The sequence below is a fragment of the Fomitiporia mediterranea genome (assembly GCF_000271605.1).
Source record: "Fomitiporia mediterranea MF3/22 unplaced genomic scaffold FOMMEscaffold_16, whole genome shotgun sequence".
In the NCBI taxonomy this organism is placed as follows: Eukaryota; Fungi; Basidiomycota; class Agaricomycetes; order Hymenochaetales; family Hymenochaetaceae; genus Fomitiporia; species Fomitiporia mediterranea.
Window position 1 is genome coordinate 875,879 of NW_006760401.1, and position 14,667 is coordinate 890,545.

Below are 14,667 nucleotides of genomic sequence, written 5' to 3' on the forward strand. Positions count from 1 at the left end.
AATGCAAGAGCACGGATGTTACCCCAAACATATATCTTCTTCAATAATGGTGATCGTTGCTTCATGCCTATGTGCTCTACCTGCACAATAGGTAGATTAGGCCTTAAGTAATTGTCCGCTATAAACTTCGACTCCAGCGATGCAAGCGGAAGGAATGACACGTAGATATGGGATGTCGATTGTGAAATGCATGGAAAATATACAGTGATTATTCTTCGTGCGTCCCTGAGGAACGCCAGTATGTGTGCATCGTATGACTAGTTGATGGATAAATTAATCCTGGTTCCAATAGTACATATACATACTCACCGAGACCCAATTCATGGCAAGAAGGAGAGCTGGACTAGCAGTATTGGCCTTCTTCAAGAGGCTCATCACCTCGAGCCAATACAGAAATCGTTTGTGAAGGAACTCTAACAACTCGCTCGACAACGCGTCTGAGAATTGTGCCTCGTGTAAGTGTTGGCCCCAGAAGAGACATGCATACTCCATGTATGAAGGAATTTTCTCCTTGATGCGTTCCGAGAGGTCCAAAATTTGATCGTTACGGATGTACGATGACTCGATCTTGCAAATGTTGAACCGGAGCATACGCTTCATGACGTCGAAACACCGCTTAGTAATCAGTTTCTTCTGAATGTCGAGATCAATAAACCAAGCGTCATTACATCTCGAGGACGATGTCAAGTAATCGCGGAAAGAAGTATGGAAGAAGTAAATGGGTGCCGCTGGAGTATATACAAGCACTGATTGTAAACGTGATAAAATAAGCCGGGATGGCTCATCGACTGAGTATCCAAGGAGCCCGTCAATCGTATCTTCAGAAAGTGGGATTCTGCTGAGGAGTATGAGGCCAAGGACTTGCGAAAAGCGTTCCTTAGAAGTTTCGCTGTTGAATCTGATGCCAGAGCCTAAGAGAATAGACTCGTACAGTTGATCGAGGCCTGAAAGACTCGACGAGTGTGATACTAGGTCTTGTAGTGCCCGAGCCGGATTGTCGCAATCCACCAGCTTCACAGCTGTTGATGCCCACACAAAAAGGCTCTCTGACGCTTCGGTAAGACGATCCATCCTATACCGCCAGTCATCAGGAATCCGTAGCGCTTTACCCGCAAACACGTTTCGCAGTTCATAGTCAAGATAATGAAGCACGTCATCTTTGCAAGTACCCGACGTGTGATCTAGTCCGACAGAACAAATGTTCTCTGCTGAAGAGAAGACCTGATTAATGTCTGATTCTCTTCTGCTCGTGATGAGAAATCGGAAATTCTTCGGGAGCAATCGCAGTCCTTTTCGGAAACTTTGCATTAGGCTTTGCCTAGACTTCTCCGTACCGCATTCATCTAGTGCATCAAGGACAATGACAACGGGTCCTTGCATCGCGTCTCTAGAAGAAACAAGAGGACTGTGAAGAAGGTTCTCAAACTGGGTCGCCGCCGTGGCCTCTGCAATATTGTTGTCTCGCTTAATGGCGGCAATGACATTATCTTCCACGGTTGAGTCGAATGAAGCAAGCTTATAAACGAGAGTTCGGATGACATTGCTCGGATCGCTCTGCCCACGTTCAAAAAACAGATGAGCGCCGAGTCGGGATATACCACGGAAGTGTTCCGCAATAGTCGTGCTGACAGTACTCTTGCCAGACCCTGCCGCACCATATAACCAGAAGACATTCTGGTCCGAGTCCGATAACGTCCATTCCACGATCTGCTGCACGATTTCTGTTCGTGTCCCAGGAAGGCATTGCGGCCTGCTAAACGCGTCCATCCTATCTGGACGTAGTCGGTCCGATAAAACTGAGTGGCCCGCTTCAGTGTCATTCATCAAGTGTACAGATGCGGCACGCACATATGGTATTGATTTCTGAAGACATTCTTAATGAAACAAAGGCAGTTTGGATAATAACACCCGACTCAATCGATTGCTTGAGCAGGCACAGGGACTGCTTGAACTCATCAACTTTTCCATCCACGTCTATCTTGATCATTCGTCCTGGTGTGCAATGAGACTCCTGCATGCATTTTATGACTCTCGACGCACCTATAAATGAATCCCGTGCATATTCCTTGATGAAAAGGCAACATTCATTAGTTTGCCTCAGAAGCTGGGTAATGGTTGTCCTGAGAGATTGCGTCTTATTGCGAAGGAATTCTGCATCCTGAACGAAGTTGAAGGCATCTTCCATGACACGCACGAGTTCAACGACTTTCTTGTCAACTTCGAATCGATGACTGATGCTCTGAGAATAATGGTCAGAAATTCCAAGTGACAGCCGTTTAGCATACCTTGTACAGCATTGATGCAACTTGCCATGTAAAGTTGATGTATGGGTGAACCTAATATTTTTCATTCATCATTAACACGCTGCACGGATTGCAAATCTTACCTGGGAAAGTTTATCGACAACACTGACAAAGACGTCCAATTTCGAAACGAGATTTTCAACGGACTGATACAGACCGGCGTATCCAGAAAGATGGGTACCAAAGGTCTCAATTGTTGTTGTAGAGACGGGTGTATCTGTGGTAGCTGCCGAAGACGAGATTCCACTCTGTTGAACCGCTTGTCTTGCAGCATTGACGTTGTGACCAGCCCCTGACATCGTATCGACAATCTTTAGACGTAAATGAAGGATGGCGGTAGTTTCTGTCAACTTCGAATTACGAGACATTTTGAGATGAAGCTCCGTTTCTGGGTGTCTAATCAGAATATAGGATCGTTGATATCGACCAATTCACGCACCTTTGCCATCAGCACACCTCTGTAATAAGTCATCAAGCCCAACTTCAATCTTTCCCACGCATTTGTCCTTCCACGATGAACTATGCATGACTTGGATGCTAAATTTCGTCCCTCCGCCTGCGGGCGGTCTGCAGATGTACGATTGGAAAGGGTCCCTTCGTTGAAGTAGATACTTTGCTTACTGATCGAATGAAAATGTTTCGTCCCATTGAGGGCACAGGTCCAGCTTGACAGCCCGTGTTCGTGTCTTAACGTTATTGAATTTGATATGAACGTATAGATTTGGACGTTCGCTGTGAACGAGAGAAGAAACCCATTTTATTTGGGAGGCACGAATCACTGTAGAAGGTGTCATTACAGAGCAGAAACAAAGCAAAACTAATAGATGCCATACCTGTCAAGGAAAGACTAGTAGCTGCAGGGGTTGGGGTCATGGGGGTTTGCATGGCGATTTGATCCAGTTTATCGATAGACCTCTGCTTTTAAGCCAGCGTCACGATTGTTGATAGGTGGGTATAAATAGAGTATTGAACATGTGTCCTCCACATGCCTGATGATTGACTCCTTTGGGTATTGAATGGAAACTAGATTGACGCTCAATGATCATACATCTTTGAGGAAGAACAGTAAGAGAAGAGCTGATTGGGGCGTTGTAGTAGTGAAGCAGGACGAGGCATTGTAACAGTGTAGGACAAAGTACATTGTATGAATGGATGAAAATAGCAGTTCTATTGGGTTGTATTCAGAGGCGTTGTTATTGTTGTGCTACAGTTTTTGGACCTTTCCTAGTGGTATTTCTGGTAGTACGGGACTAGGCGGCAAGGGATTCGGGAAGCATCATGGTTGAGTTATGTAATGTCAGAATTTTCAGTCATGTGCACTGTGCTGAAGAGACTCACATGGCTCTTGGCTCATCTCCTTCCTGGCTCCAGCATAAAAGAATCGGGCATCAGGTGTAGTGAGCTGCAATGCCTCAATCCCATTTTATGCAACTATAAGTTGAAGACAATCATGGACCAACCTCGGCAGCTCCTTCCATGACTTCTAGATCTACAGCCACCCATCTTTCCTTCAGGTATGCTCTCCTCCACTGTTTACGCACTATTTCTACATTACACTGACCTGAGACACATTACAGTTGTCTGCGCCTCCGAAGTGAAATGCAGACCAAATGTCCGCGGAAATTTTCCGAGTCTTTATGTCTACGTCAAGCTCAGTAGTGAGAGTAGACAAACGACGAACGAGAAGAAGAGCTTATCATTCAAGTGGGATGAACGTCTTTCATTCGAGTTGTGAGCGAACCGGTTACCTTAACACAGGATGCGGATTAACTATTTGACCATAGACCATCTGCAGACAAGAGTGGAAATGTCAATATCAGAATCATGCGGAGATCGCACTTGAGTGACGTATGCATAGGAAAGCTGAAGCTGAGCTTAGTGCCTTGTTGGAGGGTTGCGCTGGTGGCAAAGGTATGGGAATTGATGGACATCGACGCTGCCATTCACTAATCAGATAAGGTTGGGAAAATATAAACTCAACCAACTGTGACGCGGCAGTACTAGCCTCTTTTGGGCCATACAATGATGGATGAAATAACTTCCTTAAATAACCTCAAATGAATATTTGGGCAACATAGAATTGTAGAGGACATCTGTAGCTACAAATGTATGTTTTTATTTTTCAAAAATATTAAGTACAAATTTTTTTATTTCCTAAGAAAACTTTTTTTGTTAAAATGGTCTAAAATTGCATTTCTATGAGTTTGAGCACTACTTGAAAATTTTCGACCCAGTTTTTTGCCGCTTATATAATACAAAAAGTCATGTAATAATATTAATAATAATACATTTGTCAGCATTTTTTAAAGTAATATTTTCCAAATGCTTAGAAAGTTGAACAGACACTATATCACTGTTTAAAAACTAACTTTAGACATTAATAATTGTATCTGAATAAGTTTTGAACTTGCTAGAGCTGATAAAACAAAGTCAATTTTTTCTGATCTAGAAATTTTTGCCGTAGGGTCCTTCCAAAAGGAGTATGTGGCTGTGCTGTGACTGATGTGACAAGTTGGTTGAGTTTATGTTTTCCCAACCTTACGATAGAAGTAGAACTGCATCTTAATAAGCCTCGTAGATCGGCATCAACAGAAGCTGCTGCGACTCTTCACTTACATTTGGAGGCCGTAGACGCGCTTATGAGCACTAGCCATAACGTCAATGCTGCAGAGCAAGCAGTCCAACGGAGTGGAATTACAGCTCTAGCAGCGGCCGCAGATTCGACTAACATTGCAGCCGTGGAAGCCTTTGGTACCCAGCTTTCCGGGTACTCTGATCTATATCAGTCTATTGGAAAGCTCATTTTGAAATTGGACGTCTTTGTCGGTATTATCGACCAACTATCCCATATAGGACTTGTCTTCTGTGGTTCGCGTCCGTGATTGATGAGAGGTATTAGGTTCACCCGTACGTCAACTGTACATGGAAAGTTGTATCAACGCTATATAAGGTATGCCAGATGTCCATTATCTGGCATTTCTGATCATTGTTTTCAGAGCATCAGTCGCCAATTCGAGGTTGATAAGAAGGTCATTGATCTTGTGCATGTCATGGAGGATGCCTTTAGCTTCGTTCAAGATGCAGGTTTTCTCCGCGACAAGACGCAGTACCTTGGGACAACAATTATCCAGCTTTTGAAACAGACGAATGAATGCTGTCTTTATAAAGGAATACGCAAGTCATACGTTCATAGGTGCGTATAGCGTTACATCATGCCGTACATAGACACCTTATTGTTCTAGGACGAATGTTTAAGATTGACGTGGATGGAAAAGCCGACGAGTTCATGCAGTCCCTTCGTGCACTCAAAGAATCAATTGAGTCGGGTGCTGTCATTTGTACAGCATTTGTTTCAAAGAGGATGTCTTCAGAAATTGGTACGTTATATGAGTGCCGCATCTCTGCATATGATGAATGAAGTTGAAGCGATCCAATTAGTTTTATAGCACCGACTGCATCCAGACATGATAGACACGTTTAATCGGCCCCAATGCCTTCCTGGAACGCGGACGGAAATCATGAACCAGGTGATAGAGTGGGCCGTATCAGGCTCGGACCAGAATGTGTTTTGGCTGCATGGAGCGGCAGGATCTGGTCAGCACAACTATTGCGGAATATTTCCGTGGGATATCTCGTCTTGGAGCGCATCTGTTTTTTGAACGCGGGAAGAGCGATCCTAGCTGTGTCATCCGAACACTCGCTTATAAGCTCGCCTCATTCGACTCGTCTGTGGAAGCCAACGTGATTGCAGCCATTAAACAGGATAGTGATATTGGCCAGGCCATGTCGGCTATTCAGTTTGAGAACCTGCTCCATGTCCCTCTTAATTCGTCTCAAGATGCTATGCGAGGACCTATTGTCATTGTTCTCGATGCATTGGACGAATGCGGCACGGAGAAAATAAGGCGGAACTTAATGGAGAGCTCCCGAGGCATTTCCGGTTCCTGATTACGAGCAGGAGGGACCCGGACATTGATCGAGCACTGTCCTCTTGACCCGACCGTGTCCGTTGTGTCGAACTGGAACACAGCTTGGATAGCTGTAGGGAGGACGTGCTTCGCTATCTTAAGTGTGTGATGCGTAACGTATTCGTGATTAGGAAGTTGTCAATTCTGGCTGACTGGCAGTTGAAAATGGATCGCCTTGCTTCAGCGGCAGGGGGTTTGTTCATCTGGGCATCGATAGCAGTGAAACTGGTGGACTGCGACAACCCGGCTCCGAAGCTAAAACATCTAGTTATTCAATCGCAGCATCTCTCTGGCCTTAGACAACTTTATGACTCGGTGCTTGCAAGTTTGGGAATTTCATTCGACGATGATTCATCTAAGACTCGCTTTTCGCAAGTGCTTGGTCTCGTCATTCTCAGTAAAACTCAGTTTTTCGACAATACGATCGACGAGCTGCTTGGGTTTTCGAGCGACGAGCCATCGAGGCTTATCGTATCTCGTTTACAATCTATACTTGTCTTCACTCCTGGCGAGCCTATTCATTTCTACCACGCATCTTTCCGTGATTACCTGTTGTCACCAGAGCGCGAAAACAACCCATGGTTTGTTGGCCTCGAAGCACAAAGAGCGTTCATTGCTTCGCGATGTTTCGACATCATGAGGGACATGCTTCGGTTCAACATTTGTAAAGTCGTCGTACATCTCCAACGATCAGATCCCCGATCTTCGGGATCGCATAGAGGCGAACATTCCACCGCATTTGGACTATGCCTGTCTCTTCTGGTGCTAACACTTACATGACGCGCAATTCTCACATGCGTTGTTGGACAGGTTGTCGGACTTCCTTAGTATACGCTTACGTACTAGCTCGAGGTGATGAGCCTTCTGGCAAAGGCTAATATTGCTAGCCCAGCACTCCTTCATCCGATGGACTGGGTCTCGGTACGTATGCGGTTGTACTGATTGAATTGAAACTCATCCTGTTCTTCGACCAGTCGCATAACGCAGACATACTAACGTTTCTCAGGGACGCTCGTAGAACGATTACTGTGTGTTTGCCCAGCATTTTACAATCGACACCTCATATATGTCTCTTCCCTCCCGTTTGCATTGATGGAGTCAAAGCTTATAGGGCATTACTTGAAGCCTGATACATCTAATGTTCGAATAGATTAAATAAGCGAGAAGCAGCGGTCCCGCTCTTGTAAGTGTACACTGGTCATACCGACTGGGTTAATTCCGTTGCATTCTCACCTGATGGTATCCGTGTCACCTCCGCCTCCGACAATAATACGATCCTTATATGAGACGCTGAAAACGGCCGAGTCATTTCCGGGCCATTTGAAGGACATGAACACAACGTATGTTCTGTCGCTTTCTCGCCCGGCGGTGCACGCGCTGGTTCCGAATCCAAGGATAATACAATTCGAATCTGGGACATCGAGAATGGGCGGGTCGTTTCAGGGCCTCTTGAGGGACATACCGACTCAGTATCGTCTGTTGCCTTTTCGCTGGATGGGATGCATGTCGCCTCTGGATCGACTGACAAGACTATCATGGTCTGGGACATTGAGAGCGGACAAGCTGTCAAGCGTTTCGAAGAGCATACGGACGCTGTAAACTCTGTCGCTTTCTTTCCCAACGGAAAACACATCGTCTCTAGTTCTGATGGCGCAACTGTTCGAATCTGGGACATTGAGAGTGGACTAACCATTTGTGGACCCCTCGAAGGTCATGTAGGACGAGTCCTGTCAGTCGCTGTCTCCAGTGACGGTACACGTATTGCCTCAGGCTCGGAAGACGGAACGATTCGAATATGGGATGCTGAGAGTGGACAATGTGTATCGGCACCTTTCAAAGGACACGATGGTGAAGTTCATTCTGTCGCTTTCTCGCCCGACGGGAAACGCATCGTCTGACAATACCGTTCGAATATGGGACGTTGAAACTGGTCAGGTTGTTTCGCGTTGTGTCAGGCTCCTCTGACTGCATTATTCAAACATGGGACGCTGAGTGTGTGCATACCGATTCTGGGCATTTTGAAGGGCCTGCAAATGAAGTCGCTTCTGTTTGTTTCTCGCCTAATGGGAGACTTGTTGCTTCTGGCTCTGATGATACAACGATTCGAATCTGGGACGCTGTAAGTGGGAACGCTGTCTCTGGACCCTTCAAAGGGCACTCAGGCTATGTTTTATCCGTTGCCTTCTCGCCAGATGGAAGATATGTCGCGTCTGGCTCCGAAAATCACACGATCCGCGTGTGGGACGCCGAAAGTGGACGTCTAGTACCTTTCGATGGACATACGTCATCTGGGATGTCGAAAGCGGACAGACTATTTCAGGTCCTTTCAGAGGGCATGAAAGTCGAGTTGTGTCCGTTGCTTTCTCACCTGACGGGAGACCCGTTGCCTCTGGTGGCGAGCAAAAAATCATAATCTGGGATAGTGAAAGTGGGGAAGTCATCTCTGGGCCCCTGAGTGGGGTTTGGCCGGTGTCATTCTCGCCCGACTGTACACGTGTGGTGTCTGGTTCTTGTGACAAGACCATTTTGATCTGGAACATTGAGAGCGGACAGGTCGCGGCTGGATCTTTCGAGGGACATACGAGCTGTGTTCGGTCAGTTGCCTTCTCTCCCGAAGGGGCAAGCGTCGTCTCGGGTTCGTATGACGAGACAATCCGAGTCTGGGATGTTAAGAGTAGACAGGCCATTTTCGTGCCTTTTGAAGGGCATGCAGATAGGGTTACATCCGTTGTGTTCTCGCCAGATGGAAGACGCGTCGTCTCTAGCTCACCGGATAACACGCGTACGATCAGAATATGGAATGTAGAAGGTAAGACAGCTTCTCTCTCACTCAGCAGTCGATGACTAACGTCCTGTCTCTTGCTTTCTCACTCAATACAGATCCCGTCTTTGACTGGACATTGGATGAAGACGGATGGATACTGCAGCCTTCAGTTGCCCATTCTCAACCAGATTGGACTTTACAATACTGTCCTAGGCAAACGATGGCGGGAATGCTTTGAGCCGCCTCAGTGATGCCGTAATACTGTTCATCTATCTATGCAAGTTGATGATTTCTAGCTTTACCCACTGTAACCCACTCGTTTGTAAACGTACAGCAACCAATGTACTGTAGTACTGTTTGAATCATCAACTTGACTGATCTATACTGTCTCCGTCTTGGATATATTTGGCTAATCTATCGAGCATGTTCACAACATTCAAATCATTAGACAATAATTTGAACTGGTTATATATTTATGAGAGGCATGTTGAGTGTTTGTCAGATGATAAGGGTGTTATGTCTGCATCCTGTGTTACTTTTTAAATTTATGAAAAGAAAACAATAGATTCATTATGTAATCCAGTACGCATTTGAGCCACCTGACACTAACAATTCTCTGTGTGTAGCAGCCATCATGCCACCTCTGTTTATATTCCCTCTTCCTCTATCACAAAGCGCCCCTCCACCCGGGTATGGCTGGGAAGAGCGTAGTATATCGATTTTGTCTACAACTTCCGCATTTGACACAGGAATAAACCGAAGGGACAAGTTTCTTGGTCGGAATCGCTGCATCATCTGTGGAATACCAGAAAGCTATTTACTTGAACATTGCCATATTATAATGAGGTCAGATCCGGAGCTTGTAAGTAGAAGTTTACTTCTGATCGCGCCTCTCCCTCTCCTGTGAAGCTAACGTGAGGCATAGTGGTCCGAACTCCAGACCTACGGGTGGATTCCCCGACAGGCCAAAGCACACCCAGAACATGAGCCGCGTAATGGCTTGTATATGTGTATACATCATCATAGGGCTTTTGATGCATATCGCTTCTTTATTCGCTTCTATCCCGATGTGAGTTTATTCCGTCATTGCTCTGAACCGAATATTCACCAGAGACAGATTCGGAAGTTTGTGTTCGTCAACTACTCTGAGGATGCGTTTCTACGACAATACCACGGTAAAGCCATTGCCCTCGATGTGGGAGATCGCTATGCACCCTTTCCTTCCCTATTCATCGTCCACGAGATGCGCGTCCGTGGGTTCCATCCCTTTAGGCCCATTCAACCAGACATTGGTGATGGCATTCCTTGGCAAGACTGGATCCTATCGGACGATGTATTGATGGACAACACGTCCAACAATTATTTCAATCGTGACAGTCCTCCCCACAACGGTGAAAGCAATGCGTTTGGCCAACCACGGGTGCTGTTTCAGCCTGGAACGACGACAACTGGTGGTGGGTCGTCTGGCGGACGCACACTAGCATTAAACGACAACGTTATTGCTGACATTCTCGCGGCAACGCGCGAGTTGCCATCGTGGAAAGCCTGTCAGATGGAGGGCATGGGCTGGAGTGGTACAGCAGAAGAGAATATCCAGAAATATGTCTCTACTTTTGATGTGCAAGGTCCTTGATAATAGACACTTAGTTGAGTAGTTTTTTCCAAGATACAAATTGTCTTTTGCTTGTGTGGTTTGAAGAAAGTGGTAGACAAAGTTATAGTAGCTACAAATTAATTGTATTCATTGCACAGTACCCAAGACACTGAATGTTATTGTTGAAACCTATTTCGGATCACATAGGGAACAAGAAGAAATTATACACCAAGGAAAATGACATCCAATCAGTAAATGGTACACAAATGACGTTGGATGTCTCAAGTCAGAGGATCGGAGAGCTGTTGTCGAAGCTTCCAGATGAAGTTTTACTGTAGGTGAGATCTGTACTGGTAATCTGGTTGACGAACGAGGAGGCAATGGACATTCTAAAGTATTCCAGAATCTACATCATCTCATGTTCAGACTAGGCTATGCAGGAGTTGGTACTGAGGACTATACTTTGCCACACTTGAAGACGCCGGTTATTACCTGGGTGGACGAAGCGGACCCCGTACCGGTCTTGAACTCCTTGTCAGCACCATATTTGCAGAACTTGGAGTTGGACAGGTAGATAGCTGACATTAATGCTCGTGTTTTGCTTATGATCTTCTGCCTAAATGGAGGATAGAAGGAGGATTGCTTGGGGGGAGGCAGGAGTGTACTGCCTAAGATTACTGTCAAGGTAGAAGAATTATGATTGGCCAGCTTTTTGGAGGCACTGACAAACGAGGACTTTAAGGAAACTGAGTTTGATATAGAGATATTGTTACCTCGGGATGAGTGAATGTTCAAGTTCCCGTTCCACAACATCATCAACCTTCCTCCCCCCCCCTTCCTCACTCGGACAACCGAGTTGAGCCTACTCCTTAACTTAACTTATGCTGTCAAATCACACACGCCCGGCCTAAGCACACACCAAAGCGGCTGCAGACTAATTGTCCTCACGCCCCTAGCTCTCGCCCTGAAACTCCAATCATGTAGTCGAGGTAACGCGCTCTGCACACCTTCCAAGCTCATTCTATTAACCCCACCTGGAAGGGTATCCCCAGTCCAGAAAACCTCTGCAGCTGATGCTGCGCGTGGCCAGATGATCGTATCCATGTTCTCTGGACCGGATTGTTCGGTCCAGAGGAGCGACTCCCCGCCGAGGATGAGAGAGTGTTGGGAGGAGGTGAGGTTGGCATATGGGTCGAAAGTGTAGGTTTTTTGCCAGGTTTTGAAAGGGTCGCACCACGAATTCCTATAGGGAGAAGAGGAATGAGAGGGAGAAAGAGATAATGTCATGAACGTACCCTGACGGGTCCGCACCGAGCCATTCACCTGCACCGCAGTCTAGGTAGAAATAGTCTGATGCAGCGTGTACGATTTGGAAGCCTTTCTCTGCTACGGCTTTGACGTTGTCTGATGAGATCCAGACCATGACGACGGTGTCGTTTCCGAGTGACACGTTATGTTGCAATATCATCTCTGTGAACAAACCGAGAAGAATATCAGAGAAAGTAATCCAACCTGATGAAAGGGAATGAAGCTTACCTTCCCAGACAACAGGCGTCTTCCCAAGCTCTCTAATCGCTCCATGTGTCACGTTCGTAAACCCATCCAATGCTTGCTCGATTGTCTTCCCACTTAAGCTCTTCTGCGTCTTTTCGTCATCCTCGTAACACTGCGCGTTAATCTCATCCCCACCCGTGCTGAACAACCTCGAAGGGAATAACTTCGCGACGTCCGAAAGTAATCTCGCGGTGAAGTTCACTGTATCGTCTGAAGCGATACGCAGTTGACCCGCAGGCGGCTCGTTAGCGTACGTCAACCAGGGTGACTTACCCGCACATGCTACATGTTCCGGGTGGGAGTATGCAATTGCGGATGTGTGGCCGGGAGTATCGATCTCGACGAGGACGTCAATACCGCGTGAAGCAGCGAACGTAACGACTTTCAATACGTCTTCAGCGGTGTAGATTGAATCGTTCGAGTAGGCGCCTGCATTGGCGATCTCTGGGAAGTTGGGGAGTTTGAGCGGGAAGGATTGCGAATCGACGATGTGCCAGTGGAACTGGTTCAGTTTCACCCAGCTCATTGTGTCGAGTAGGCGGTTAATATCGTCTACCGGAAAGCTAGGCAAAAAGAAAAAAAATTCAGAATATATGCTGATATTCCAAATTTAGAAAGTTATTTACTAGTTACGAGCGGTATCAAGCATGAACCCTCTGTAGGGCTACACAAACAAACACAAACACTGTTCAGTTATGCAAAGGAAAAGGAAGCATACATAGAAAAGCTACTCACGAAAGCCGGGCTATCATAAATCTCCCAAGGCGCACCAATTGCAAACGTTGTATTGTCCACAGTATACCAGAGTTGACTGAACGTAGTCAATCCTCTGAACAACCCGAGCGTCGTGTTCGCTGTCAAGGTTGCCTGTCCTCCTTCGGAGGGTATACTCAAGATATATGATTCATCGCGTTCTTTGGGTAGTTTTACGGCCTCTTCGCTAATCGCGCTTACGTTGCTGCCTTCTGAAAGAGAGAGTAGGAGGGATGAGAGATGTGGTGATGATGAGATATTTCCGACGAGAGAGGCTCCGCGGTCGACGGTGAGAGGCTGGAGCTTGTCGTTGTGTAGGTAGGATATTGTGCGTGAGATGGCATCTTTGAGGTCGGATGGAGTCTCAAAGGAGACCTCGATGGAAAAGTCGTTTGTGAGGATGAGAGAAGAATCGCCTGAGGAGAAGTTTCGCGGGAGGGGCCAGAGAGCAGTAGATTGTAACGGAAGGGATATTAATGGAAGCAGAGTCGCGAATAATGAGAGGCACGTGAGTCTCTTTAGCATTGTGTCAGATGCTTTTCAATATTTATATTGCAATTCCAGCTTTTCCCCTCGTTCTCGCTGATGTGGACCGTAGGAGAGCAGGAGGAGGAAGAGAAAGAAAAAGCTGAGAGGGGGAGCATTGAAATACATTGCTGGCTGGAGTTTAAACGGCGGGATGAGAAGGAGGAATAGAAGCTGGCAAGAGTGATGTCGCGTGCACCCGCACCGTAAAACACGGCCGGTATAAACGTTAACTAACACCAGCGTTGAGTCCACGTGGCATACTAGTGTCCAGTGTGGTAAGAGAGGAAGCGAATGTGCTAGCTGGATGACAGTGGTGCTGACGGAGCTCGGAATATGATGAGGACAAAAGAGTTTTTGAAGAAAGGCGGTTGCAGGTAGCCGAGCCGGTTCGTTTTGACGAAGATTCTCTTAGGTACGCAAGTAGTAAATAGATCTGACTTTTTTGTCATGTAAGCAGGATGCGTGTATTAGACAGTAAGTAAGGATGAAAGGGTGCATATGGAACGTCATCACATCAAGTATCAGTCATTTTAGAGGCATCTTGGAGGCTTGATAATGTAAACAATTAACGTTGACGTGAATTATGGTACTTGCTTGGAGAAACGGTTAATAGCCAGCACTGTTAGACGGTCGAGATGGCTTTGGATCTTCGAGAAGTTAAGAAGGGATAACAAGAAAACTGAGTACAGCTGTTCGCCCTTGTTGATTGTTCCAATCGTGAACGGTCAGATATACCGAGATAAGAATCTATTTTTAGCTGAGTGGTGTAGGCCTGCATCGCGAGTACGGCCCATTTCTGCAAAGGCGAGCTGCCGTTCAGCACTTCTGATCTGCGATAGACAGGCATAGAGTTTTTAAACGCAGTCCCTGGTGACGATAACCGAGCGTAGTCAAGGGACAAAGGAGCACAGTCGGATAAAGACACCGGATACACAGATGTATTTTAAGCGAAGCGTCACATCCAAGGGGCAGCCCAGAAGGTTTGATCTTGGAGAGATGATGGATGGGATGAATGATCGCTCATAAAATCTGCGAGATCATTGGATAGAAGGCAGGAACCACTGGCAGATGGATGATTGATTCGAGATTGAAGAGTGACTCGGAGGAGAGATGAACAATAAGAAAGGTCGAAAGAAGGACATAACGCATGAAAGAAAGCCCAAGGAAAGCTCGTCTAAGTGACAAAGAGTGATAGCAGGGCCA

General features: G+C 46.3%; 6 protein-coding genes across 6 annotated transcripts in view; 2 read left to right on the forward strand and 4 right to left on the reverse strand.

Moving 5' to 3' along the window:
- Nucleotides 1–1,767, reverse strand: part of FOMMEDRAFT_96759 (WD40 repeat-like protein) — a gene marked incomplete at both ends in the record, with an annotated part of 4,588 nt that extends 2,821 nt beyond the window's left edge. The window contains one exon of the mRNA XM_007271217.1: nt 310–1,767. Within this exon, the coding sequence (XP_007271279.1) occupies nt 310–1,767 (1,458 nt within the window). The remainder of the gene's footprint in view (nt 1–309) is intronic.
- A 725-nt stretch (nt 1,768–2,492) lies between these two features.
- Nucleotides 2,493–3,176, reverse strand: FOMMEDRAFT_31875 (uncharacterized protein; the record flags this gene model as incomplete). Its single annotated transcript, XM_007271180.1, has 4 exons — nt 2,493–2,614; nt 2,743–2,870; nt 2,925–3,081; nt 3,137–3,176. 4 exons carry the CDS (start codon nt 3,174–3,176, stop codon nt 2,493–2,495), a joined length of 447 nt encoding a protein of 148 aa, XP_007271242.1.
- Nucleotides 3,177–3,326: 150 nt separating this feature from the next.
- On the forward strand, nt 3,327–7,192 carry FOMMEDRAFT_23667 (uncharacterized protein). The gene is made up of 6 exons (XM_007271154.1): nt 3,327–3,553; nt 3,642–4,214; nt 4,851–5,253; nt 5,300–5,496; nt 5,546–5,680; nt 5,742–7,192. Exon 6 carries the CDS (start codon nt 6,437–6,439, stop codon nt 7,049–7,051), a length of 615 nt encoding a protein of 204 aa, XP_007271216.1. The 5' UTR covers nt 3,327–3,553; nt 3,642–4,214; nt 4,851–5,253; nt 5,300–5,496; nt 5,546–5,680; nt 5,742–6,436; the 3' UTR covers nt 7,052–7,192.
- A 2,514-nt stretch (nt 7,193–9,706) lies between these two features.
- FOMMEDRAFT_114187 (uncharacterized protein) lies at nt 9,707–10,814 on the forward strand. The gene is made up of 3 exons (XM_007271277.1): nt 9,707–9,897; nt 9,961–10,104; nt 10,153–10,814. The coding sequence occupies exons 1-3, from the start codon at nt 9,877–9,879 to the stop codon at nt 10,666–10,668; spliced, it is 681 nt and encodes a 226-aa protein (XP_007271339.1). The 5' UTR covers nt 9,707–9,876; the 3' UTR covers nt 10,669–10,814.
- A 694-nt stretch (nt 10,815–11,508) lies between these two features.
- On the reverse strand, nt 11,509–13,461 carry FOMMEDRAFT_96871 (beta-hexosaminidase; the record flags this gene model as incomplete). Its single annotated transcript, XM_007271227.1, has 5 exons — nt 11,509–11,872; nt 11,925–12,099; nt 12,166–12,746; nt 12,810–12,847; nt 12,919–13,461. The coding sequence occupies 5 exons, from the start codon at nt 13,459–13,461 to the stop codon at nt 11,509–11,511; spliced, it is 1,701 nt and encodes a 566-aa protein (XP_007271289.1).
- Nucleotides 13,462–13,931: 470 nt separating this feature from the next.
- FOMMEDRAFT_23673 (uncharacterized protein) lies at nt 13,932–14,547 on the reverse strand. Its single transcript, XM_007271155.1, has one exon. The coding sequence runs from the start codon at nt 14,309–14,311 to the stop codon at nt 14,087–14,089; it is 225 nt and encodes a 74-aa protein (XP_007271217.1). The 5' UTR covers nt 14,312–14,547; the 3' UTR covers nt 13,932–14,086.
- Between the last annotated feature and the right edge of the window lie 120 nt (nt 14,548–14,667).

Bases quoted from the DNA above. Each gene is read 5' to 3' on its own strand.
- FOMMEDRAFT_23667 (XM_007271154.1), top strand. From the start codon at position 6,437: ATGGATCGCCTTGCTTCAGCGGCAGGGGGTTTGTTCATCTGGGCATCG.
- FOMMEDRAFT_114187 (XM_007271277.1), top strand. From the start codon at position 9,877: ATGAGGTCAGATCCGGAGCTT. The intron at 9,898-9,960 runs GTAAGTAGAAGT...CGTGAGGCATAG, and splicing joins TGAGGTCAGATCCGGAGCTT to TGGTCCGAACTCCAGACCTA. The intron at 10,105-10,152 runs GTGAGTTTATTC...CACCAGAGACAG, and splicing joins TTATTCGCTTCTATCCCGAT to ATTCGGAAGTTTGTGTTCGT.
- FOMMEDRAFT_23673 (XM_007271155.1), bottom strand. From the start codon at position 14,311: ATGCCTGTCTATCGCAGATCAGAAGTGCTGAACGGCAGCTCGCCTTTG.